The sequence below is a fragment of the Vulpes vulpes genome, chromosome 2, assembly GCF_048418805.1.
Source record: "Vulpes vulpes isolate BD-2025 chromosome 2, VulVul3, whole genome shotgun sequence".
Lineage (NCBI taxonomy): Eukaryota > Metazoa > Chordata > Mammalia > Carnivora > Canidae > Vulpes > Vulpes vulpes.
In genome coordinates this window covers 36,807,246-36,832,270 of record NC_132781.1, presented here as the reverse complement: position 1 = coordinate 36,832,270, position 25,025 = coordinate 36,807,246, and the positions used below count along the sequence as shown (strand labels likewise).

The window sequence follows — 25,025 nt, the reverse complement described above, 5'->3', positions numbered from 1 at the left end:
CCCAGAAGCAGTGAGACTATCTAGAGGGCTTTCTCCAGTCTTTCTTAATCCACATAGTTACATTGCTTAACTAATGACCAGCCTGCCTGCCTTCCACCATGGCAAAAGTGAGTTGCAAACTCTGTACCCACAACTCTTGTCTTTCCTAATAGACAAGAAATGTAGTCTCAAGAATCTGTGCTTTTTCTTGTTTTGATTCAGTTTATCTCCTCTGAGTCCAGTTTTCCCATTCTAACACCCAGGCCTCATTTCACACTTTGAATCTTTTAAAACATTACCATTTCTACCTAAGACATTGCTAATTCTACCTCCTACCCAGTGACTTTCACCATTAGTCATGTGGACTGGAAACTCCATTCTGTGGGGTTTTAAGCAGCCCAAGACAATTTTTGCCCAGTATAGGATTTGATGGGGCAAAAGTCAGAACATATTTGTTCCTCTGATGTAGGGGGCTAAGGATTTACTTAGCTAAATGGTGTCCAGGGTTTGGAAAAGCACTTAATCCTGTCATTAGGCCTATATATCAGGTTCACAAATCTAATCCTTAGTGGTAGACCTAAGCTTATCTATTTCAGACCAGAATAGATAAGTGGGTATTCACACATACCCTTATTTCCCACATTTGTATTCACTGTGTTGGTAATCTATATTTTATGTATTCATGCATAAGGTGCCTAGTTTAGTGTCATACAGCCTCTGGGCACTCAATAAATATTAACTGAATTGAAGTAATGGCGTCCCTTATAAATATTCATAAGCAAATAAAACTCTATATGGAGTATGAGGTACTCTTCTAGAAATATTTGAGTTAAAGTGATTAAAAACTGGTGTGGTGATTTCATTATGTGACAGTATAGGTATTTTAGGACCGATTTACTAGTTGTAACATACTGGAGGAGATAAATATATGTATCTACAGTATATAAATATATATAATAACACATTGATTTTACTACAGGCTATGTCTTATGAGCTAACAAGAACGATGGAAGCTAGATGATTAGCTAGATGGAAGGATGAAATCCACTTCTGGCAAAAATCTTTGAAGCCTTTGTGTGGCTAATAACACTTATGGAGCACCTTCTAATCAGTTAGACTGAAGTGCAGAACCTTGACCTGGCTGTCTGTTGTTGGCGAAAGAGCAGAATTCTCCTTAGTGCATAGCTGTTCCTCAACTTAAATGTGAGGACTGCTCAGATTTGTTAGTTGACCTACTTCATTTCGAGAATATGGAATTCAAGTCACTTCAGAAGGCAGGCATTGTCAGTGTGTCTCTGAGATGTGAAATTTATACTGTACTCTTGTTAATTTTGACTAATCCAAAAGTGAGAGCATCCCGTGGTGTGTCATTGTCACATACCATTTTTTGGAGTTCGTTAATCTGTAGAGAGGTGAGAACACTACCCAGTGTGTAAAGGCATGTCTTAGCTACCCAACCCACCAAAAATGTGTTTCAAGAAATAGCACTCATGAAAAAAGCCCCTCTAGGCAGCTGATTTTATATTCTTTCTCTTTCTCTCTTTTTTAAAAGATTTTATTTATTTATTCATGAGAAACAGAGAGAGAGAGAGAGAGAGAGAGGCAGAGACATAGGCAGAAGGAGAAGCAGGCTTCCTGCAGGGAGCCGGATGTGGGACTTGATCCCGGGAACACGTCCTGAGCCAAAGGCAGACGCTCAACCACTGAACCACTCAGGGGTCCCTATTCTCTATCTCTTAACTCCCCATACCTTTCTCTTTCTCCTGCAGATCATGTTTCAGGCATATGGAGACAAACAGGGACCATTGCATGGAATGTTAATCAACACTCCATATGTCACCAAAGACCTGCTTCAATCAAAGAGATTTCAGGCACAATCCTTGGGGACAACATACATATATGATATCCCAGAGATGTTTCGGCAGGTAAAGATGGCTAAGTGGAGGGCTCTGATATGTTCCAAAGAGACAGGGTTTTTCCTGAATTTTCAGAGGCAATTTAGCCTGGAGTGGGGGACTCGCAAAGGGCAGGAAATATCTTAACACTCCTCTCATTTCTCTCTCATTCGGGATTTGGTGACTGCCAACTCCAATATTGGGTAGTTCTTTATGAATTAACAGGAGGAATGGTGAGGATAGAAGCCTCTATTGACGAGAAAGTAAACTGAGACAGCATGCCTGTGATGGTAGTTTATAATGACCTGTGTGAGGAGTTATGTATCTCCTAAACCTATAATCAAATTTTGGCTGTTAAAAAAGACATTTGGAACTCTAGTTCTTTTTTTCCTATTTTCCAAGATAACCCAGGTCTTGAGCTGATAGCCTAGGTTACTATGGATAGAATCAATACCAATAACATACAAATGGATGAACTCTAGTTCATGACGCAGTTTAAAGTATCAGTTCTTTTGTGGGAGATATATTATGGCTGAATAAAAACTAGTGTGAAAAAATACGACATTATGATTCTCGTTCTTTATATGAAATAAATTCCTTTGATCTGTATGGTGAATCATCTCTATGCTGCAGATTTTTCTTCCATCATTGGAAGGTAAGAAATGTACATCTGCAACAGAAAATGCAACAGATAAAGTATCAAAAGAATACTGAATTTGTCCTTTCAAAAAAAATCTATGAATATAGGATTTTTCCAAGTCTCCTAGTCAGTACTACCATTATTACCACATTTGAATTTTAATAAAATAATATATGTATGTGGCCTTGGTAAATAGTCCATCTGTAATTCCTGTATTATTTATAAATTCAAGAGATTTCCTTTAGGTAGTCATTTGTTTACAAGTTCTGTCTCTAAAAACATAATTATCTTCATTTAGTGTTACCAGCATTGTTAACCTTACAAGTCGAGTATTCTGTTCCCCAATGCCAGAACTATAAATAGAAATGTCATTCTATTTAATTCTCCCTAAAGAATAGATGTAAACAAACAAACAAAAAAGAATAGATGTAAACATTGTGATTGGAATGCATCCTGTTACCTTTAAATGTTGCTTGAGACAAGCAAAGAAACAACTAGTTCCCACTTCATGAGGCATTTGTTTTGGTTATACGAAGTTGGAAGTGGAGATCATGGTAGTTTTTAAGTGGATTGGCATGTCTGTCTGTCTTCTCAAATTTGAGCAGAATTGATCTGGCATATTTACAAATAGTCCTACACCCCTCATGAGCTAATTCCTGAATGGGGGCCTATAGATCTGAAAAGACATTAGAAAGAGGATGATGCTTCCCCTGAACCTCTAGTAGAAACTATACTTGCCTTTGTGGATTTTCTTTGTATTAGCTGAGTGTCATGTCATTTTTCTTGATTATTTTTCTATTCTTCTACGATTTTTCTTCCTTTTTTTAAGGAAGGATTAATCTACTTATTTAATTTTTTATCTTAATTTTCCTGGGGTCTGGTCAGGTCTGTTTGTTAGGTCTGTTGTATTTGTTAATGCTCTAGGGCTGATTCAGAATCAGTAGTGACTTTGTTGGAAAAGTGCCTGCTTTTGACATGTGAAAAACATTATGTGAAAAATAATTACAAATCTATTTTAACTGAGAATGAGAGCTGTAGGATTTGGCCTGATGCTTTTGATGTTCAGCAGAGCACTTGGAAAGATAAAAAATGGATGGACTGAAACTTAATATTTATTTTTGTGTATGTTGAATTCTCTGTCACTGATGAGTCAAACTTCTCTCCTCCACTAGTCTCTGATCAAACTCTGGGAATCTATGTCCACTCAAGCATTTCTTCCATCACCCCCCCTGCCTTCTGACATGCTGACATATACGGAGCTCGTGTTGGATGATCAAGGTCAGCTGGTCCACATGAACAGGCTTCCGGGAGGAAATGAGGCAAGTAGCTGAGTCCCCTTCCCCTCTTATCTCTGACTACTAGTAGCAGCTTTCCATGGAAGTGGTCATTAAAAAGCATTAATTTAGATGCTACATAGGCAGCATAGTAGTCTTGCTGGTAGAGGTCTTTAAAGAGAGAACATGGACTAGATATCAAGAAACTAATAATTTTTTTGGTATGATAATGACATCTACTTTTTGAAATGGTATTACAGTTTTGCTTTCTAAAAAAGAATGATTTTTACTGTTGGACATACCTCTTTAAAATAGTTACAGGTGAAATGATCCAGTGTCTAGGATTTGCTTCAGAGTTACAGAGGGGTGAGTGTGGGACTATAGATAAAACAAGATTCGCCATGGGTTGTTATTTAAAGCTAAATGATATATCCATTGGAAAAGACCATTTTCTCTATTCTTGTATATGCTTGAAATTTTGAGATTTTTCTATATAAAAAGTTAAAATATTGTTTTGCTTTTTTTTTTTTTTTTAATCTTATTTGGATATTTACATACCAGTATACCTTTTTTGGCATGTTTTCTGTGCTCAGGTAATTTAATCTGGTGTTGTTATGATCATGGTAAATATATTCTTAAGGGACTCAGTCAGAACCAGGGATTTAAACGTAAAAGAAAGTAGCAGTAGCCCAATTCTGATAATCTAAGGATGCATTTTCTGGCTTTGGAATCCTCTCTCATAATGATATAAAGTCATATTCTGCCCCATACCCTGTGTCCTTGTCTTCCTGATTTTAACTGCTTTCAATGTACAGTTAAAAACAAAATAAAAATAATAAAAAGAGATTTTTCTTTCAACCCTAGATAAATCTCATTCTTTAGAAAGAGTAATCTTTACCTAGGTATTCTCCATAAATGGGCTGGGTAGACCTTTGGAGATAACATGTGGTATCTTTCATTTCGTGCAATGTCTTTTCAAAAAATGTTACTACATATACAAGGTGTGTGCTGTTTCAGTAAGTACACCAGTGGATGCCAAAAGTAGATGAATTGGTATTAAGATGGATGCAAGCATTGGACCAGATGGGGAGTGTCAGACTGTAGGAGTTGTTCTAACACCTCAACAAATAGCAAAGGCAAGAGGTGAAGGAGGAAAGATGTATAGAATTTTGACAAGAATAGATATATACTTGTTAACACACGAAGTTGAAGCATAGGTTTGTGCCGCTGTGTAGCATCTACATAATGAGCCCCCCAATGGCAAGGAAAAGCTTCATTGTGCTAGACTTAAATTCTGACTCATTCAACAGTGTAGTCTTTAGGAATGGAAGGCACCCCTGTGAACATGGAGAAAAACAGTTTTAACTAATGTAATTAAAACAAAAAAATGAGATATTTGGCCATGTGAAAGCTAGCAGCATTGCTGTGTGAAACCTCTTGCCATGATCTTTCTCTTCTGCTTTCTCTCTGCTCTCATTCTGTGTTTGAGCGAACAGAGACTGGGGGAATAGTGAAATCCCAGAGGGACAGAGCTCTGTTCTTGCTGAAATTACAAGCACAGAGCTGCCTGGGCATGAACATGTAGTGTTTACTCTGCCAGTATGAATACAAATAGTCTTATTATACGGGACTCTGTACCCAAAGACCACACACACACACATACACACACACACACACACAAAAGAATAAAAAAAAAAAAATTAAAGGTTTTTTTTAACCCTTTTAAGACCCAGCAGACCTGGGTAGAAAAGGGATATATCTTTAACAGCCGTGGAGAGTACTACAATTTTGAGCAGTAGAGTCAGTATAAGGACCATTATGTTTCCCTTCGCCCAGTACTTTAATAATCTTGAAATCGAGAAATCTAATTGTATGCATGTATGCATTTATTTATTTATTTTTGCTTTTTGTCAGTTCTCACTTTCTTCTGAATGTTCTACTCTTTTCCCTCAGTTGCCTATTTTCTTTGTTCTATTTTCCTTTTCTTCAGATGATTGACTAGGATTGAGGCTGAGTTGTTAGCTTGCTATTTCTGAGTCTTTGAGCTCGGGAGGAGTGAGACTGATGTTCTTTTGTGAGCAGTTAGTGACTAATGCCTGGGATAGCTGGTAAAGTCAGTCTGTGGCTGTAGCTAGATTATAGGGCATTGCACAACAGGAATGAGGTTGGGGTATTAGTATCAAACTCCGTTACCAATAACTTGAGCATACAATGGTGCATGTCCACTGAGAAACTGACCAATATAAAGATGGGGTTTCAGCAGTCAGAACTCTGAGGGACAGCTGTGCCTAAGAGATGACAAGGTGTCAGTGGGATGTATTTCCTCATGCTGAGCCTAGTTTTATCAGAGCAAGTTGACTTTCAGCTGTTGCAGTTTAATTTTCTTTGGCCAAAGAGACAAGTTTGTCATGAGCCTGGCACTCTACGTATTTACCCCAAGAGTGATGTGAAGGGAAAGAAAAGAGCTCATGCTGATGAGATTTGGAGCAAATCTGTCCTGTCCCAAAGAGAATGGGCATCTGAACAGAGCCTTGAGACAGTTTTATTAAAAAAAAGGAGTAAAAAATTGACCTGTTAATATTCTGAGAGTCAAGGCTCAATGTAAATGCACTGATGCTACATGGACGTTATATCATCATAATGTGGTGTTCTCCAAAGGTGACGGCTCTACTAGGTCATCATTGTGGGTGATACTGCATTACCTTGAAGGATTATAGTTTCTGGGTTTAAAAGTTAGCACATGGATATAAGGACTAAAGGTAAAAAAAGAGCTTCCTGCAGAGTTTCCCCATGAATCGAGATGCTTTCCCCCATAATCAAAGGCAGAAAACCTGTACTTATCAGACCATCGGCTGTATGAGTGGCCAAGCTTTCTTCCCTGTTTTTTTTTTTTTTCCAGGACAGTAAATAGGTAAAATGGTGATGGGACCAGGACTTAGAACAATTCAGTTCCATTTAGTTTTAGATAACTTGTTTGCCATTTGAGAAAGAATATTGGCTGTTTCAGCCAAGATGTGACCTGCATTTTGAATATTGTACCTGTGTTAAAAGCAGGAGAGAGATTTTCTAATGTGGTGTTAGCCACTTTCTCCTCTCTGTTTTCCAAGTTGTCCCTTCCCCATCAAGAAAGATGTAACTGAAGAAATGCCACCTTATTCATGATGGAAGTATAGAACACATTTTTCTCATTGTCAGGTTTGAATGGCATTGCATTTAGTATGAATTTAGAGTAGGAATAAAAGAGATGTAGATCAAATCTGTGAACTATGTTACTTGCAAATTGCTCCAAAGATGAGTTGTCTAGGGTTTTTTTTTTTTTAATAGTTTCAAGTAAAGATGAAAATTGTGGAAAATGTGATTGCAACATAGACTAAACTTGTTTCAATTCTAGCTGCTGTGATGCTACAGTGATGGGCACCGTATGTAAATACATAGCTAGATGAATGTGTGCTGTTGAGCCTGTATACAAAGGAAATGCAGCTAACCAACACTTCTACTTTTACTGCTTCTCAATTTTGGAGGAATTGTTTTCATTTTCCTGCCCGTTTGCTAACCTGTTTTGATCATTTGGTGGAAGCTGTAATTGCAGGTGGGAGCATCTTGAGTAACAGTTCACAATCCACTGCAGCTGCTTTTCACGCTAAATCCTGTTATTAAAAGGCTCAGGCTAAGATCAAGCCAAGGGTGGTTACGGACTTGACAGAGAACAGCTTAACTTTCCTGGTGTAGGACAAAGAAAACACTAGCTTTCTTGAGATCACTTTTTTTTATTGTTGTTCTGAAATGTTATTCGCATTCTTTATTATATTTCCTTTAACTGCTCTGTGAACTAGGTCATAAATCTCTAAATTGGGTAGTGATGAAAGCTATGATAGGCAATTTTTATAGCACTTTTGGTGTGGACAGAAAGTAGGACCCTATTTTCCTTACTATTTCAGCACGTGGGCTTTTTAACAACACAGACCCTTCCTCTCATCTCTCCCGTCATAATGAGAAACTGAAATGAGATTTCTCCGATTAGAAGCAGCTATAATTATTAGGTATAGGGTATATAATTCCAAAAAGGATCAGTATGAAGGACTGGAATTCTTACGTGGTATTAAATTTTTTTCCTTCAAGTTTTTCTGGGAGATAAGCATATTCCAAATTCAATGCAATGTGATGATCACCTTCACACACACTATCACGCTTAAGAATTGTAATCACTTGCAAGGCTTCATTCCTTCAGATGGGCACTAGGTGTCATGGTTTTTCCTTCTCAACACCTTGGCATTTAGACAAGCTTCTGGAATTGCCCTGTTTGGTGAGGCAGATCCAGTTGTATCCTAACCCCTTTTTTTCAGGTGGCATGGTAGGCTTTGCCTGGTGTTCCTCCAGTATGCAGTTGCACTTTTAACTCTAGGTGGAGATCTGGTGAACCTTACTATATCATTGCTCTACACATTTTTACAGGAAACATTTTTTTAGGAAAGGGATAACTGAGGAGGAAAAAAGAGTGGATTAAAATTTAAAGACTGGTTGCCATCGTGACTGGTATTTTTTATGCACCTGAGGTGAAAAGGTAGGGATGGTGGGAATTAGGAATTCAGTTCTAGAACTGCTCAGCCTTGCCCATAGTTAATTGTTGGCAATGTGTTGATGTTCAGTTTCACCAAGGTGTATGTGTCTGTAATTTTCTTCCTATAAAATATTTCAAACTTGCAGAAAAATATGGAGAGTGATATGACAAATACCCCTGCATCTACTGGCTAGCTTAAATAGATCTTATCATTTTGACACTGATCCTCACTTTTACGTTTTTATAATTCTTTGAAATCTTGAATTTTGAGTATAACACCAAAAAAAAAATTGTAGTAGGAGTTAGTAGGAAAAGGAAGTTGGTAAGCTTATAGAAGCCTAAAAGATTGGAAGAAATTAATTAGTAGATCATTTTGACAGTTCTTAGACTGGACCTCTTAACCTAAAGGACCTCTTACTTTAGAAAAAAACCACCATAACCTTCTGTCTGAATTCACTTGGTTGACATTTTCCCGGCTCTCAAAGGAATTGTTTGGGTTACCCTGGAAAATTCTAGAGGAACCTATTATGCTTTGAAACTCAGACTGGAGAAGAGTGTATATGTTTGTGGGCTTGAGTCCATTTCTCATGCATACGGAACCCAGATATTTTTCTAGTTTAACATTAGACTTTTGTATATTGTTTTACTCAATTTAACCTCAGAATAGCTCCATCAATGTGAAGCTAATTTGGATGTATTTTACTGTGTTTTTGTTTTATTATTTTGAAATCAGTTTACCTTTTCATGCTGGGTGTAGAAATTGAGTCTGTGTCAATCTTTTAGATATGCGTTGGAAAAGAGGCATATTTGTATTGCAGTATGCTAAAGGTGAGCTTTGAAATAGACCTGAAGAAGGCAGATCTGAAAAACAGGACCATGGTCTGTGCACTGATTGTCCAAGTTATAAAAAGAGACTAATGGTCCTTGCCACCAATCTATCCCTGAAGATGGGGAAATGGTTATAAGTGCTTTGAGATCCTCAGCAGAAAAGTATCACACACCACTGATTACATATAAACATTCATAATTTGTGCTTGTATTATTTTTCATCAAGGGCTTCCCCCCAAAAAAACCCCAGTCTTGAATCCTTTTAGGCTTTATAAGATAGGAATTTCAAGTATAGAAAAAGGTTATGAAATATGTGGTTAAGATAGTTTTATTTAAAATTACCATTTTATCCTCTAAGTGCACATGTTTGGTTACGGGTTTTTGTCTAAAATGATCCTTACAACCAGAGTTGAGCCCCTCGTTAGAAAACTTTTGAGGCTAATTTTGAAAGATAGGTCTTCCTGCTATGGAATTACTTCTAATGAATTTCTAACACTGTTCTTTTGGGAGGCGTATACTTTGCTTTTTTTTTCCTTCATATTTTTATTTAAATTCCAGTTAATATAGAGTGTAGTATTATTTTCAGGTGTAGAATTCAGTGTTCATCACTTACATCACTCAGTGCTCACTACAAGTGTCCTCCTTAATCCCCGTCACCTATTTACTTTGCATATACTTTGCTCAGAATTCCTTCTGAGTGGGTACTGTTGGTACTGGAGATTTTTCAACAGATGGATTAGTTCATTGGATTCGTTTCATTATTAACAGAGGCCCAGTGAGCTTGATGGACTGAAAATCCTAAAGCATCCATTGGCTGACTAAACCAGAGCTTTTGGAATGTTCCTTAGTCCACCTCAAAAGTTAGTCCTACAGATAGCCTTTAAACAAAAGAATGTACTTGCTAGCATTTTTATACACCTTAAGTTTTAAGATTTTACTGAAAAAAGATGTGATATAGTACCCTATGTCAAGAAACTTTACAGCTCCAACTAAAGGCAATAATGAACATCAGGACAGCAACAGATGACACTAGAGGATGAGGTGTAGCGTGGAGCATCAGAGTTCAACATTCGTTTGTATGATTAATGGGCAAGGTTTCTTGAACTGTAGTAGGCCAACTTGGTTAATTTCCATATCATCCAGTTACTCCTGTGCCCCATCTCTCAAATACCACTGGCTTGTATGTGCTCTGTTGCATGTTTTTTTTTTTTTTTTAAATTGGCATGTTTACTAAAAGCATTGTGTGCGTATGCATAAGATTACTGTGGTTTCACGTTTATAGATATTGCGGGGAGAGATCATTTCCCTGTTCAAAATTATTATTTCTAATCTTCAGTAACATTTTGAAGAAATTACCTCTAGGATGAAAATTTTTTGCTCTAAAAATGTTGTGTTTCTTACCCTTTTATCGCTTTTTGGAAAGGTTGAGGTAAGTTTGTTCAGCCATTTTTGAATTATCCAAGCATGAAAAAGAGAGTTTTTCAGCTGTTAAGAAAATTGTTTTCAGCTCTTTTATGTGATCATACAACACTAGGCAGTGGAATATGATATCCAGCAGATAATACAATATGGAAAGGCATTGACATTTTTTCAGCATGGTTTTTCTGAATGGCACAAATTATGTCAAATATCATATTGCCTTGTGGTTTAAAAAGGCACATTTTAACACCTATATAGTATTTTCTATTCTGTCAAGTGTGTTTTTTTTTCATGAGAGTCTAACATGAGTTAATATTGTAATTATTTTTTTTATAATATCTAACTACAAGTGAAGACTTCTATTACATAAAGATACCAAAAGGCAGACAGAGGTTGGGATGCCTGCATGGCACAGTCAGTTAAGTGTCTGACTTTTGGTTTCAGCTCAGTTCACAATCTCAGGATCGTGTGATCGAGCCCCACGTCGAGCTCTGTGTTCAGCACAGAATCTGCTTGGGATTCTCTCTCCTCTGCCTTTGTCCCTCCTGCTTGGTCTATCTCTCTCTCAAATAAATAAATCTTTAAAAACAAAAGGGGGGAAGTAACACTTTATTATGTATCTAAAGGAACTCAAGTTCAGATTCCTTCTTACTAAGTCTTGATTTTCTTATCTTCATGATGCATATAATGCTGAAGTCCATTTCAGCTCTAATGCTCTAGAATTCTTTGTATTGCTGCTCCAGGGCCTTGCAAGATGGTCTTCTTCCTGGCATTAGCAATAGAAAAACAATAGCTATGGGAGGCTTTGCCAGAAAATTTCAACTTTTAGCATGGAAAATAAAGCTTTACCATAGCAGCCACAGTCGAACCTATATTTAAGTACATATAGAAAAATATTACAGCCAAACTCAAAGTGAGGAGATATAAGAAAGGCAACCATGGCAAAGATATTTTTTAACTGCTTCCCACAGCATTGCCACAGTTGATGGATGCTTCTTACATTCTTAAAAACATAATCCTGTCCTGTTTTGCCCCTTAGCTTTCCCTTCAAATTTATTGGTTGAGCTTACTATTAGTATTTTATTTTGTAGTAACAGCAGCTTTGGAAAGTGTGCATGAGTGTACACATGTGTGTATCTGTGCAGTTGCACATTCATTTCACATTGATAGTACAATTAATGTTGATGTCAATTTTGGTGTTAATTTTGGGTCATGATTAGTGTTGACACTTTGTGTCAGGCTAATGGCATTTATGGGCACTATCAGTATAAGTGTTAATATTGTCATGTTTTTAGTATCTGTTATAGTAACATTAAACCAAGGTCCTCCCAGGAGAAAAAATACATGTATGGATAGATAGATAATGCCTTTCTGTGTCGGTGGTGTTACTCAGCGAGAAAATGACATCTCAGGGCAGAATCCTAATCACTGTTTGGAGCATCAGAAATAATGATCACCTCTGATCGGGGGTTGTGAATAATTCATTCGGTTTGATTTTCACATCCTGTCCAGTGATACTTTTCAAACCAAATGTGTTTCTACAGGAAAATAATGGTCCCACTTCTTATGGAAATACTGTGGCACAAATCATTTTACCCACATAAAAACAGTTAAATAAGACTGTTCTCTTCTGCTTGCTTTCTCCTCCTCCTTCCCTCCTCCCTCACTTGCGTATGTTTATTCCAGAATCAGACTGTGGCCAAAGAAATATTTTCTTCCTTAGAACTTACATAAGGCATATATTTATTTCTACCCATCCTTTGCTTATTCACACTAATTCTGTTGATCCTCTTCCCTTTTTTCATTTGAATTAGTTTAGGTTGATAACCATAAACCTAAGAAACCTGCTAATCAGAACATCCTATTATCAAAAATCATCTGCAATTACATATTTTTAACTAATTTATGGCTGTATTAACAAAAACAAAATTGGCAGGAAATGGCCAGAACCACCTGCTAAGTTAGTGGTCAGGAAAGAAGCTTGTGCAGTGCCAGGGCCACAGAGCCTGAGTCTGAACCTCCTTAGGCCGTAAAGCCAGCCACTCGGGTAGACCCTCTCAGGCTGTTGCCCTCAGTCCTGTGTCATTTTCACTAGGCTTCAACTGCATCAAAGCAATGGAGGTAGAGAGAAGCTGGAACAAGGGGATTTAGTGACAGAATTTCCTTTGGTTATTATTTATGTACTAGGCAATTTGGACTTAGGTGAAATCAGGAATGTCACATTCCTAACCACATTGTCATAATTTGTGTATGCTTTTATAGGATTGCAGAATTTTCAATATAACGTCTCCATTGTATGTATAATATAGATAGACCCATCTATATAAAGTAATTTGAAAAATTTACAGTGTCCTAATTAAATGGGGGGAAAATATGACTCTCTTCTGAAGTAATGACCCAATCCTCTGAGACAAAGCTATTCTTAGATAGCATATTTTGAACCATCTCTCCTGAATGTTGTGACCCTTCCCCACCTCCCCAAATCTAACAAGGGCAGGGGAAAGCATTTTTCAACCTACTTCTCATAATCAGAAAGTATTTTGCATTCAGAAACCATTTCCAGTATCAAATTCAATTTTGTCAAGTGATTAGTTGAGTTTGGTAGAGAATAATTTAAAAACACAAAGCTGGAAATGGCCGTTGTACTTCTGCAGGGGAAGAGAGCGGTTGCTATACTGAAGTTGCAAGCCCTCTTCCAATGACTGTGCATCACAAGGTGGATTATTGCGTTACATGTCTTTGCAGCTGTTACAGAGCTGCATCTGTTGACACCATGTGTTCCTATCTGGGGCTGCTGGAAGAAATAGGGAAGTGGGTGAATTGATACCTTGCTTGCCTATCAGTGGGAACGTCCTTTTATGTACATATGTTTGTAAAGCTCTTTAGCCCCCTTCAAGATGAAAGGCTCTGTATAAATATAAGCTTTCGATTTTAGTACATGTTTGTAATACATGTGGTACGGTCCTAAATATGTATTTAGCTGATAGGCACTGTTCTTGTCTATTGTACAAATATTGACTTTAAAAGTATAAATATGTATTTAACCATCAGACCAGAAAAACACTGAAGCAGTTACTTCTCAGGTGGAGATATTAATATTGTATAAACCTATATATATATATATATATGTTTACATTCTACTACATCATTGCAGAGCATTTCTTTTTTAAAAATGAAATGATAGCCCCAACCAACTAAGGCAGTTCTTGATATTCTTCTCCCTTCAAGATGAGTCTTGATTTTTAATTTTCATGTGTTTCTCTCTCTCCTAACTTTATGTAAATATGATCTGTTGCAGTAGGACTAAAATGTAGATTCAGCTTTTGTAAAGTAGGAGAAATCCTTAGATTCATGAGATACTTTTTTCTTAAAAAATTTTTTTTTCCCCAAAGATTCCATCCATTTATTCATGAGAGATACAGAGAGAGAGGCAGAGACATAGGCAGGGGGAGAAGCAGGCTGCCTGTGTGGAGCCCAGTGCGGGGCTTGATCCTGGACGGGGAGACCACACCCTGAGCCGAAGGCAGATGCTCAACCACTGAGCCTTTCGGGCAGCCCCAATAAAATTTTTTAAGCATAGAAATGCTCAAATGTATGCTTAAGTAGAGGCAATAATATAAGCTTTCACATACTTGTCACTCAGTGAAGAGCAATTTGTAGTCTTTTCTTAGTTCCTTTTTAAGCTTATATTGCGTTGATAATTTTATAAACACATTAAGGAAATTTTAGAAAATAGAAATCTCATCATTCTAAAAATATCTCATATTCCTATTTTTTAAATTATGTCTCTCTCTCTCACACACACACAACACACCTACAAATACAGTGTTGTAACACCAACTGTGTACTTACTATATGCCAGGTACTATTCTAAGACTCACCATGGATTTAATCCTCAAAACAAACTTTATAGAAGAGGTTATTACCTATTTTACTGATGAGGAAGGAGAGGCACATAGAGGTCAGTAACTCACTTACGTGGCTAGAAAACTGACTGAATCTCTATTCTGTCGGAGTCAGATTCTATTAGATTCACATTCTCCAAGCTGGCTTCTGAGTCTCTGTCCTTAACAACCACACTATTTTGCTTCTCATAGTTAGTACGGTAAACAGACAAGTTAGTTATACCACTTCAAGACTATATTTTCAGGGATCACTTCTATAGTTTGTTATACCACTTCTCAAATTTAGTATTACATCATAGGTATTTTAATATGCTATTAATAGTCTTCATAACCATCATTTTATAAGGCTGTACAGAACACTAATGATGACCTTATTAGCCAATTTACTTCTCTCCAAAAGAGGAAAAGTTTTTATCATGACATTTATATTTTAACTGTTTATCTTAAAGTATTTTAGATTTACAGAAAAGTTACGAAGATAGTACAGAGTTCCCATGTACCTAACGTTAACTTCTTAAATTATTCTTGTTGCTCAAATAATCTTGTCTACCGAAAGAGGTGTGTTGAAATATATCTAAATGAACCCTTTGATTTTTCTAATGTTGACATCTTGTATAACTATGGTATAATTATCAAAACTTAGAACTAACATTGGTATGATACTAATAAGTAAAATACATACTTTGTTTTGGATTTTGCCAGTTTTTCTACAAATGTCCTTTTTCTCTTCCAGAATACCACATTGCATTTAGATGTCAATGACATTTATGTTTGTGTTATAATTGATGTTCATCTTTCCATGTTGTTTCCACTAACTGAAGTGGCACTAGTCTGGAATATGCTTCCTTAATGTCTCTAATAAGGGAAATTATGTGAACCGTATTTTAAAAAATAAACCTATTAGCTTATATAAGGACAAGTTACTTAATTCTTCTATACCTTAGTTTTTTCGTGCCAATAATAACAGCTGCTTCTAAGTCAATAATAATTTGAAAACTTTTTATAATTGGAAAAATTGAGACTATATGAAGTTAAGTAATTGGTCCAAGATTATACAGTTAGAATAAAGCTGAGATTTGGACCGAGGTAGGCTGACACTCCCCAGACTAATCTCTTAACTACTATCAGTATTTGTTCATATTTAATATAGTACAGCATGTGATAGATTTTCAATTAATGATAGGTATTATTCTTGTTATTTTGTTTTGTTTTTGTTTTTTATTCTTGTTATTTTTAAAAAAATAAAATAGTTGAGGAGCACCTGGATATAGCTCAGTTGGTTAAGTGTCTGCCTTTGGCTCAGGTCCTGACCCTGATCCCTCCTCTCTGAAGAATCTGCTTATCGCTCTCCCTCTGCCCCTCACCCCGCTTGTGCTCTCTCTCACTCTCTCAAATAAATAAGATCTTTAAAAATAAAATGAAATAGTTGAATGATGTTTAGGACTATTATTCTGTGATCCCTAGAGATAAGTCATAGACAGGGTTCTAAGCCCTTGGTATTGACTATTTTCCAAGAATCATTGAAAAAATGAAATGACTATAGAACCAGTAAATATTTATTACTCCCATATTATGTGGAGGGATCCTGCTAGGCACTGGAGGAGATGATATAATGGCTCAGGCCAGCAAGCTAAAAACGGTCCTAGGCAATAAATGATTAATTATCAGATGAATTCTCTACATGAAGGTCTTCATAGGAGATCAGAGAAGAAAGAGGTCACTTTAGGCTAGGCAAAGCTTTACTAAGGAAATGGAATTTGAATGAAACTTTTTGGAATGGGTAGGATTTGAATAGATTGAGATGAGAGAAAGGGGCAAATATTGTATGTTAAAGTTAATATAATAGTTTCAAATAGTTGATTCATCAAACCAATAGATGTTGTTAGTTTTGTATGTGGGGACACTGAAGCTCACTAAAGTTATTTTTCCAAGGTCACGTAGTAAGTGATAGAGCTTAGGTATGGATCCAAGTTAGTTTGACTCCAAATCCCATCTTCTCCATTATGTGACCTATTGTTCAGTTAGCAATAAAATCTAAATTTTGGTATAAGTTGAGCAATAGATGCTTTCTTGGATGTTTATCCATTATGCTTACTCAAAATTTAATCTATTCTTGTAGGGAATCTCACTATACAAAGACTGGGATAGCACTCTCCATTCTGAAATGGTACTTTTTAAAGGAGGAGGGAGATGGTCGATGAGGAACAGACTTTGGAAAGACATTGATAAAGAGTAGTGTGTTCTTGGTGCTCCTGTCTTGACACCTAATTAGAAGTCAATATTGCAAGCATAATGACCTAGCCAATTGCTAAACTGACTGCCCAAGTGACACAGTTAGATCCCCAGGTAATAACAAAAGATAAGAGTATTATTTGCCTGCCCAGTGCCACACAGACACAATGTTTGCATTAGCATGCAAATGCTGAAGTAGATTCTTCAAGGCTTGTTTCTAAGCTACTTCTAGCCTAGGTGGCTAAGGTTAATATATCATAAAATTTGGTGTAAAACCCAATCTTCCTAACTACAAATGCATTTAGAGGAAATAGCTTTTCCTTCCTGAAAAACAAAAGAGATGTTAGGTTAGAGGGCCACATGAGAAGGCAGGTGTAAAATATTTCTCCCCACACAGGCATTATATTAGCCAGCTTCTTAAAAACCATGACCAAAGTTATCTCGATATTTGCAGTTTCTCTGTGCTATATTTTGAATGACTTGTTTCTCCTTCCTTTCTGTATCTTTAATGAGCAGATAGAGTAATACCTTATCTCAGAAGGTGATTGGATTTTTTTCTGTATATTATATCTATTTTGATTTGTATTTGGCCAATGATATGATATATTAAATAGCTTATATTTATCTGTGGGTGTTATATATATATATATATATATATATATATATATATATATATATATATATATATATATATCTTAATGCTGAGAATCACAAATAGCTGTGTGGAAAGCTTCAACCAGCCTGATTACAGTGGATGTGCAATTGGATTGAGGAATGTGTACTCAGAGCTTATGATCACTGGCCCGGTTGAGTCTGGGTGATGCATGTGGCTTTCCAGGGATGCTGCTATTTACATCTGTTAATGGCCCTTCTTGATGGCCGGCTCCCCAATGAGGTGATATGCAGCAGCCTGGGGATGAGGGACCAAGACTGCAGATGTGTCTGGGCTCCATTAGGCAGGACCAGGAATGCTCATCTGGTAGGCTTTGTGTTTGGGAGCAAGTAGAGGGGGTAGGAATGTGGGGAGACAGAAAGAAATGGGAAAAAAAAGAATGGAAAACATTACTTATCTGGATATAGGGAAACAGACAGGCAGGCATGAAAAACTGCAGCTGTAACTGAGGTGTGAGTGAATAGAAAAGAAATGGAACTAGCAAATAAACAAGTAGAAGGATTGACTAGATGCTCATATAGAAAGGGATTAAAAGAAGAGAGAGCTGGGAGGGTTTGGGAAGAAACATGTCACCCCTGCCTTTCAAGTCAATATCATTTATTTGTGTGGCTGATCAGATGGTACTGAACAGAGAGAGTAGTAGAGATTTACATATATTGTTCCTTGAGTGCTTTGGTTTTCTGGTGCTGGGGGAAAGTGGCAGGAGATGCTCACAAAGATGCAATGTTGAGCTCTAGTGAATCCTTGCAGAAATGGAAGATACCTAAAACAAGCTGGTAATGAATGCTGCTCTTATTTCTGTCAAATGCTAGAAAACAGTAAAAGGACCAAGGATCACAAAAGTGGTGTATAGTTCCTGAGAGGTGATTCTCTTTCTGTTCTCCTCACAAGTGTAAGAAGTTTCTCAGAAAAAATCTCACAGAAGATGGACCTAGTATCTTTGTAGATAAGCTAGTAAGTTAGGAAGTTTTGAATTTAATTCCCTGCACCATGGCATTCTTCCACATGTCTCTTGAGTGCATTTAGACTTTGGTTTCTCCATCTTCTTTAAGTAGATCCAAAGAAGGAATTGAAATAACTGTGAAATACATAGTAAGCTAGCTGTTCTCACCATAACTTAGAGAAGTATGCTAGAATGTTCTAGTTTTCCACAGGAAACTTGGATCTTCAATGGTACATACCTTTATACGAAGGATGTGTTTATGATATAGCCTGATACCTTCAAGGAACCTGAAAAAAATTTTGCATGTAAGAAGCTTCTGTTTATTTGTTTCTCTATGCCTTTGCAGATTGGCATGGTAGCGTGGAAAATGACCCTTAAAAGTCCTGAATACCCAGAAGGCCGAGATATCATTGTTATTGGCAATGACATCACATACCGAATTGGGTCCTTTGGGCCCCAGGAGGATTTGCTGTTTCTTAGAGCTTCTGAGCTTGCCAGGGCTGAGGGTATCCCACGCATCTTTGTAGCAGCCAACAGTGGAGCAAGAATTGGACTGGCAGAGGAAATTCGTCATATGTTTCATGTAGCCTGGGTAGATCCTGAGGATCCTTACAAGGTACAGACTAAGCAAAGATAAAACTTCAAGACAGTATATGGTTGTGTGTTTGTGTGTACGTGTATGTGTTTACACATACAAAGAGGTGGGGGAGAGGTAGAGGTTTCAGTTCAAAAGTCAGCACTTACAGTGAGCTGTAATCACATTGGAGACAAATGGTCTCTCAATATATTCACCTGGTTTTTCCCTCCAGCTTTGAAATAGACTGCTGTTTTTTGGTTTGAACACTAGAGGAAATAGATATGCATTCAGCATGAGACATGCTAAGCCAGAAATCTCTATCTTTAAATTATTCCAGTATGGCTTCCAGGACTTACAGTCAGTCATTTGCAAAAGCCCTCCTATCCTCAGCTTCTTCTCTGATTGTTCTTTACTTGAAATCTTCCTGTCCTCTAAAGACATGGCTTTCACTGTAGCCCTCTTAAAGAGTGACTGATCTCCCTCTTCTCTCTTTTCCTTGTCCCACTGAACCTGGAGAGTGTCTTCTTTGTCTCTCATTACTACTTTCAGATCCACCCCCCCCCCCCACCCCTTCTCTCTGAAAATGCCCATCTTAGGATCTCATATCATCAGACTACCACACTACCACTTGTTATAGTGGTTCCTAACTCTTTGGTCAGTCCTTCTCATTCTTTGTGTGTTTTAGTTGCTGGCACATGGTCACTCTCTCCGTTACAACTAGTTCTAATTCCCGGTGACTTCTATATCCACATAGATGATCCATTGCATAATCCAGCCTCTTAGATCCATGACTTCTGTCTTCTACGCCAGCTCAGCCTCTTCTTCCCCATGTTCTTAATTTCAGCGATCCTTTTCTTTGCCACCCCTCCATCCTATCTTTACAGCTCATTCTCCGTAGTGTACACTAAGTCCAACAATCCTTTGAACCCACCAGAGCCTGCAACTATTGGTGCTATCACCTTTCTTCTGTCCCCTCCTTTCTTATAACCTCAGCTTACATTCTGTGGTCAATCATAGGTTAATCACTATAATCATATTATAATTACCACCTTTCCTACACCTTCAATTCTTTTGCTTCTCTCCTCATTCTGCTTACTCTGTCTCTTTACAGAAACCTTGTTTAAATCCAGTGTTCTCCATCTATCTACTCACATATGTGAACCTGTATACCTGAACACTGATAAGAGAAAAATATCCAGTGTGATTGGTCTTACTTTAAATTCATTTATGAACCTCCTGAATGACCATTTCACATCTTCTTCTCTCTCCTTAAACTTCTAAAACCCTCTTGCCCCATCCTCCCTCTAAGCTGATAACATTGATCCCCAATTCACTGAGGAAATGGAAGGAACAAGAAGAAAACATCCATAAGCTCCCACATATCTACATCTGTGCCTTTATTCTCTGCCATCTCCCTGTTCTTTGGATGAACAGTTTCTGCTCCAGTCTAAGGCTAATCACTCTCCTCTTACATACTTCACCCTATCCTTCTTGAATCATTTTTTCCCTCTACCAGATCTACCCTGCTAGCTAACAAATACTTAGCCCTCCAATCACTACTTTTACTGATAGCAAAGCTTCTTAGAAGCATTGTCTCTTCTTGCTATATCCATATACTCTCCTCCCATTCCTCTGGAACCCACTTCAGTTAGGTTTGCATCCTCACCAGCCCATTGTAGCTGCTTTTGTCAGAGTCACCATGGGTTCCATCCTGTGAAATTCTGTTGTGAATTTCAGTCTTCATCCGAGTTATTTGATGTCTCAGCAGCATCTGATACAGTTGGTCATTCCTTCATCCTTGAAATACTTCTTCTCTTGGCTTCTAGGGCCTCAGAGTCTCCTTTTTATCTTCCTAACTGCTCCTTCTCAGTTTCCTTCGCTGAGACATCTTTTAAGTGTAAGAGTGCTTCAAAGGATGATGGAAATATTCCGTATTTTGATTTTGATGGTAGTTTCGCAAGTATCTACATTCATCAGAACTCACCACACTATGGTACTTAAAAGAATGGATTTTATTACATGTAAATGATACTTCAATAGGATTCATATTAAAAGTGTATGGGAATTGTTAGTAACTGTGTTTCTTTTTGAGGTGATGGAAATGCCCTTGAATAAGAGAGTGGTGATGGTTGCACATCAGAATATACTAAAAACTACTAAATCATTCGTTTTATTTTTTTTTTTAAGATTTTATTTATTTATTCATAGAGATGCAGAGAGAGAGAGGCAGAGACAGAAGCAGGCACCATGCAGAGAGCCTGACGTGGGACCTGATCCAGGGTCTCCAGGATCACACCCTGGGCTGCAGGCGGCACTAAACCGCTGCGCCACCGGGGCTGCCCCTAAATCATTCGTTTTAAAATGGCTAGTTTTGAGGCACCTGGCTGGCTCAGTCAGTGGAGCATGTGACTCTTGATCTCGGGGTCATGTGTTCAAGCCCCACATTAGGTATAACAGAGCTTACTTTAAAAAATATGGCCAATTTTATGTTCGTGAATTTTAACCCAAGGCCCTACATAGCTTGGCCTTCCAATACTACCCTGCCTTCATTTCTTGCTGCAGACAGTCTCACTCCATGCTGGCTCCATTGGCCTGCTTACTCTTTCTGGAACTTCGTGAGGCTCACTCATGCCTCCACACTTCTGCACCTACAATTCCTTCTGCCTATAATGCCTTGCCCCAATGTCCTCATGTTTTGTTTCCTCTGTTCTTCAAGGCCTCACTCAAATGCCACTTTCAGTGAGCCTTCCCTGGGCTTTTCTTTCTACAAGTTCAGCTTTTGCAATCCTCTGTCTCCTTTCTCAATTCTTTTTTTTTCCCCATAAACATCATTCTCATTAATATTGTATATTTTACTTATTTGTGTATTTTTCTGTCACTCTCACAAGAACATAAGTTCCATAAGGCCAGGAAGTTTTGTCCATTTTGTTCATTCCTGGTTTTTCAATGCCTAGAACAGTATCTTGCACATAGAGGCACTCAGTAGATAGGTGGTGACTGACATACTAATGACCCTCAGTGCCACAAGGTTCTTGTCATAAGTCACACAAACTCAGTGGCAGATTCATATCTCTTCCATGTTGTGCTCACTGTGGGCCAAATCGATTGAGTTAAGCACTGGCATAATTTTTCCCAGTACTTAAAACGTCTTCCTCTGCTTACTTTTTTTTTTTTTTTTTTTTTTGGCTGTGTGACTAATTCATTTTAGTTAAACACATGTATCCTACCTATAACCCTATTTTGTGAGTGTGTGTATGTACGTGTAAAAATAAATAATTACAAAAAAGTATAGTTTTTAAAATGTAAATAGGAAATACAAGTTGTTTATTGAAAACAGCAAAAGGCATAAATTCAATGTTCACTGATGATTATCACTGCATAGACTTCTGATTTTAATATTGCCAGTTTCATGATCTTCTCAATTATCTCTTCCCCATTTATATTGTGATGGTACTAAGGATTTGAGAAAGTAAAGAATAGTAATCTACAGTTCTTAAATTTTGTGTTGATATCTTTAATAGAGGTGTCACAGAAGATCAGAAAATGACCCGTTAACCTCGATGAAAATGAAATAAATGGAATATACTTGCAGTTGTAGCTATAAGATATCTTGTTTCAAGGACAGTCAGTGACTGGAGAAATAAGCGCTTCCATCTTTCAAAGGAGAATTGTCTATGCTGGTATTCTATGAGACAGTAACTCTCAGAAGTGATGTGGCAATTTAAAGCTAGCTGTACAACAAGCTGTGTTATGCATGTCCTGCTGTGTCTTCTGTCTATGTGGTGATGGCAAATAATGAGTTAAAAACTATTTGTGCTTCACAGGGATACAAATATTTATATCTGACCCCTCAGGATTATAAGAGAGTCAGTGCTCTCAACTCTGTCCATTGTGAACATGTAGAGGACGAAGGAGAATCCAGGTAGGTATGTAAGTAGCAGAATAATTTGGCCATGAATTAAAGGAGAATATGATCATTTCTCCCTCAACTGTCTTGCTGAAATGACGTTGAAGAGCAATGAAGATTGCTTGTTACATAATCTGGAAATCTAAAGTTTTTGTATTATAGCTCTATACTAATTAACTGTGAGACCTTATTTTTTGATTGAGGTTTTTAAATTATGTTTATAATATTTATTCACTTTAGAAAAGTTGGAATATGTAAATAATTATGAAGAAGAAATAAAAATCAGCTACAATCCTGTGAAGAGATAATATTTTTTCAGATTTATTTGTTTATTGTTTTAGAAAAAGAGTGTGCAAGAGGAAGAGAGGGAGGGGCAGAAAGAGAGGGAGAGAGAGAATCTCCAGCAGATTCCCTGCTGAGTGCAGAGCCCCAAATGGGGCTCGATCTCACAACACTGAGATCATAACCTGAGCCAAAATCAAGAGTCAGACTCTTAACCAACTGAGCCACCCAAGTGCCCCGAGAGATTACAATTATTGATGTGTATATTATATTCGTGCTTTTTCTGTATATGTATACCTTCTTTCTACATAATCAGAATCATAACAGGAAAACTCTTTTGTAATTTATTCTTTTCACTAAAAACTATTTTGGGGGGATTTTTGTATATCCTTAAAATATCATTTGAGAATATGATATTTAATGGCTTCATAGTATTTTATCATAATAAATATATCTTTTGTGAATTCTGACAATTCCCACTATTTACTGCTATATCCCTGGTCTAGATGTTTTGTTTTGGGTTTTTTTTTGTTGTTGTTGTTGTTTTAAAGATTTTATTTATTTATTCATGAGAGACGCAGAGAGAGAGAAGCAGAGTCATAGGCAGAGGGGAAAAGCAGGCTCCATGCAGGGAGCCTGATGTGTGGGACTGGATCCTTGGTCTCCCGGATCATACCCCTGGGCTAAAGGTGGTGCTAAACTGCTGGGCCACTGGGGCTGCCCTAAATGTTTTTTTTTTTTTTTTTTTAAGATTTATTTATTTATTCATTCAGAGAGAGAGAGAGAGACAGGCAGAGACACAGGCAGAGGGAGAAGCGGGCTCCATGCAGGAAGCCCAACGTGGGACTCGATCTGGGGTCTCCAGGATCATGCCCTGGGCTGCAAGTGGCGCTAAACCACTGTGCCACCGGGGCTGCCCCCCCCCCCCCCAAATGTTTTTTTATAAAAACTTTTAGAAATATCTCTCTCTTCCCTTTGGGCTAATTTCTAAAAGTGGAATTACTAGCCAAAAATATGTCTATTTTAAAGATATTTTTGATAGTTTCAAATTGTCCTCCCAAGATCTGTACTCCCACCAGCAATATATGATAGTATGTTCTTCCCCTTTAATTTTTCTCTACCCTTGCCAATATTGATTGTCAATTAATAAAATAAGATAAAAACAGCAATTATTTTAACTGGTACTTTTGAGTACTAGTAAGGTTGAACATTTTTACAGTCTGTCTGCAAGTATTTTCTAGAATGTTAATCAACTATTCCAATACCATTTATTAAATAATACATACTTTCCTCACTTTTATAATAATTTCAACTCCAGTACTAGGCTTTGTATTGTTTTTTTGTGCTGTCTGTTCTTGAGCTAATGCCACATTATTTTAACTATTCTAATGGGGCAGATTTCCCCACATTCTTAATTTTTTTTCTCATGTTTTATTAGCTACTTTTGTCTTTTTATGTTAGACTCATTTTTTTTTAATTGCCAAAACCTTCCGTTATGATTTTGATTCAAATTACATTAAGTTTATAAATTAATTTAGGAAGAGCTCATATCTTCATAATATTAACTCTTCCCAACAAAAAACATGTAATATTTTTTTCCATTTATCCAAGTGTATCTTTCAAAGTTTTGTAGTTTTCCTCATATAGCTTATGCCAGAAGTTCCCAGTCTTCCGTGGTTCATAACACCCTTGCTGTCTCAGTAATGTTTTCACAGCACCTTTGGGCTAAAAGATATACCCAATATTTCTGTTTATTAAATAGTCAGACTTCTACAACTTCATGGGTATTTATATTCTAGCAATAATTATTTGGGAAGTATAATACATATAAATAGGTTTTTTTCATTTTTAAATAATTACAATTAGTTACTAGTGAGACATCTGCATCTATACATGATCTCAAGACTTAGGGA

At 37.2% G+C, this 25,025-nt stretch overlaps 1 protein-coding gene across 13 annotated transcripts in view; it reads left to right on the top strand.

The window, feature by feature from the left end:
- The window catches only part of ACACA (acetyl-CoA carboxylase alpha), a 307,669-nt gene that overhangs the window by 192,794 nt on the left and 89,850 nt on the right, over positions 1-25,025 (top strand). For all 13 annotated transcript variants that reach the window (XM_072747661.1, XM_072747660.1, XM_072747664.1 and 10 more), the window contains 4 exons: positions 1,749-1,904; positions 3,687-3,833; positions 18,693-18,962; positions 22,748-22,845. In XM_072747661.1, the coding sequence (XP_072603762.1) occupies positions 1,749-1,904; positions 3,687-3,833; positions 18,693-18,962; positions 22,748-22,845 (671 nt within the window). The remainder of the gene's footprint in view (positions 1-1,748; positions 1,905-3,686; positions 3,834-18,692; positions 18,963-22,747; positions 22,846-25,025) is intronic.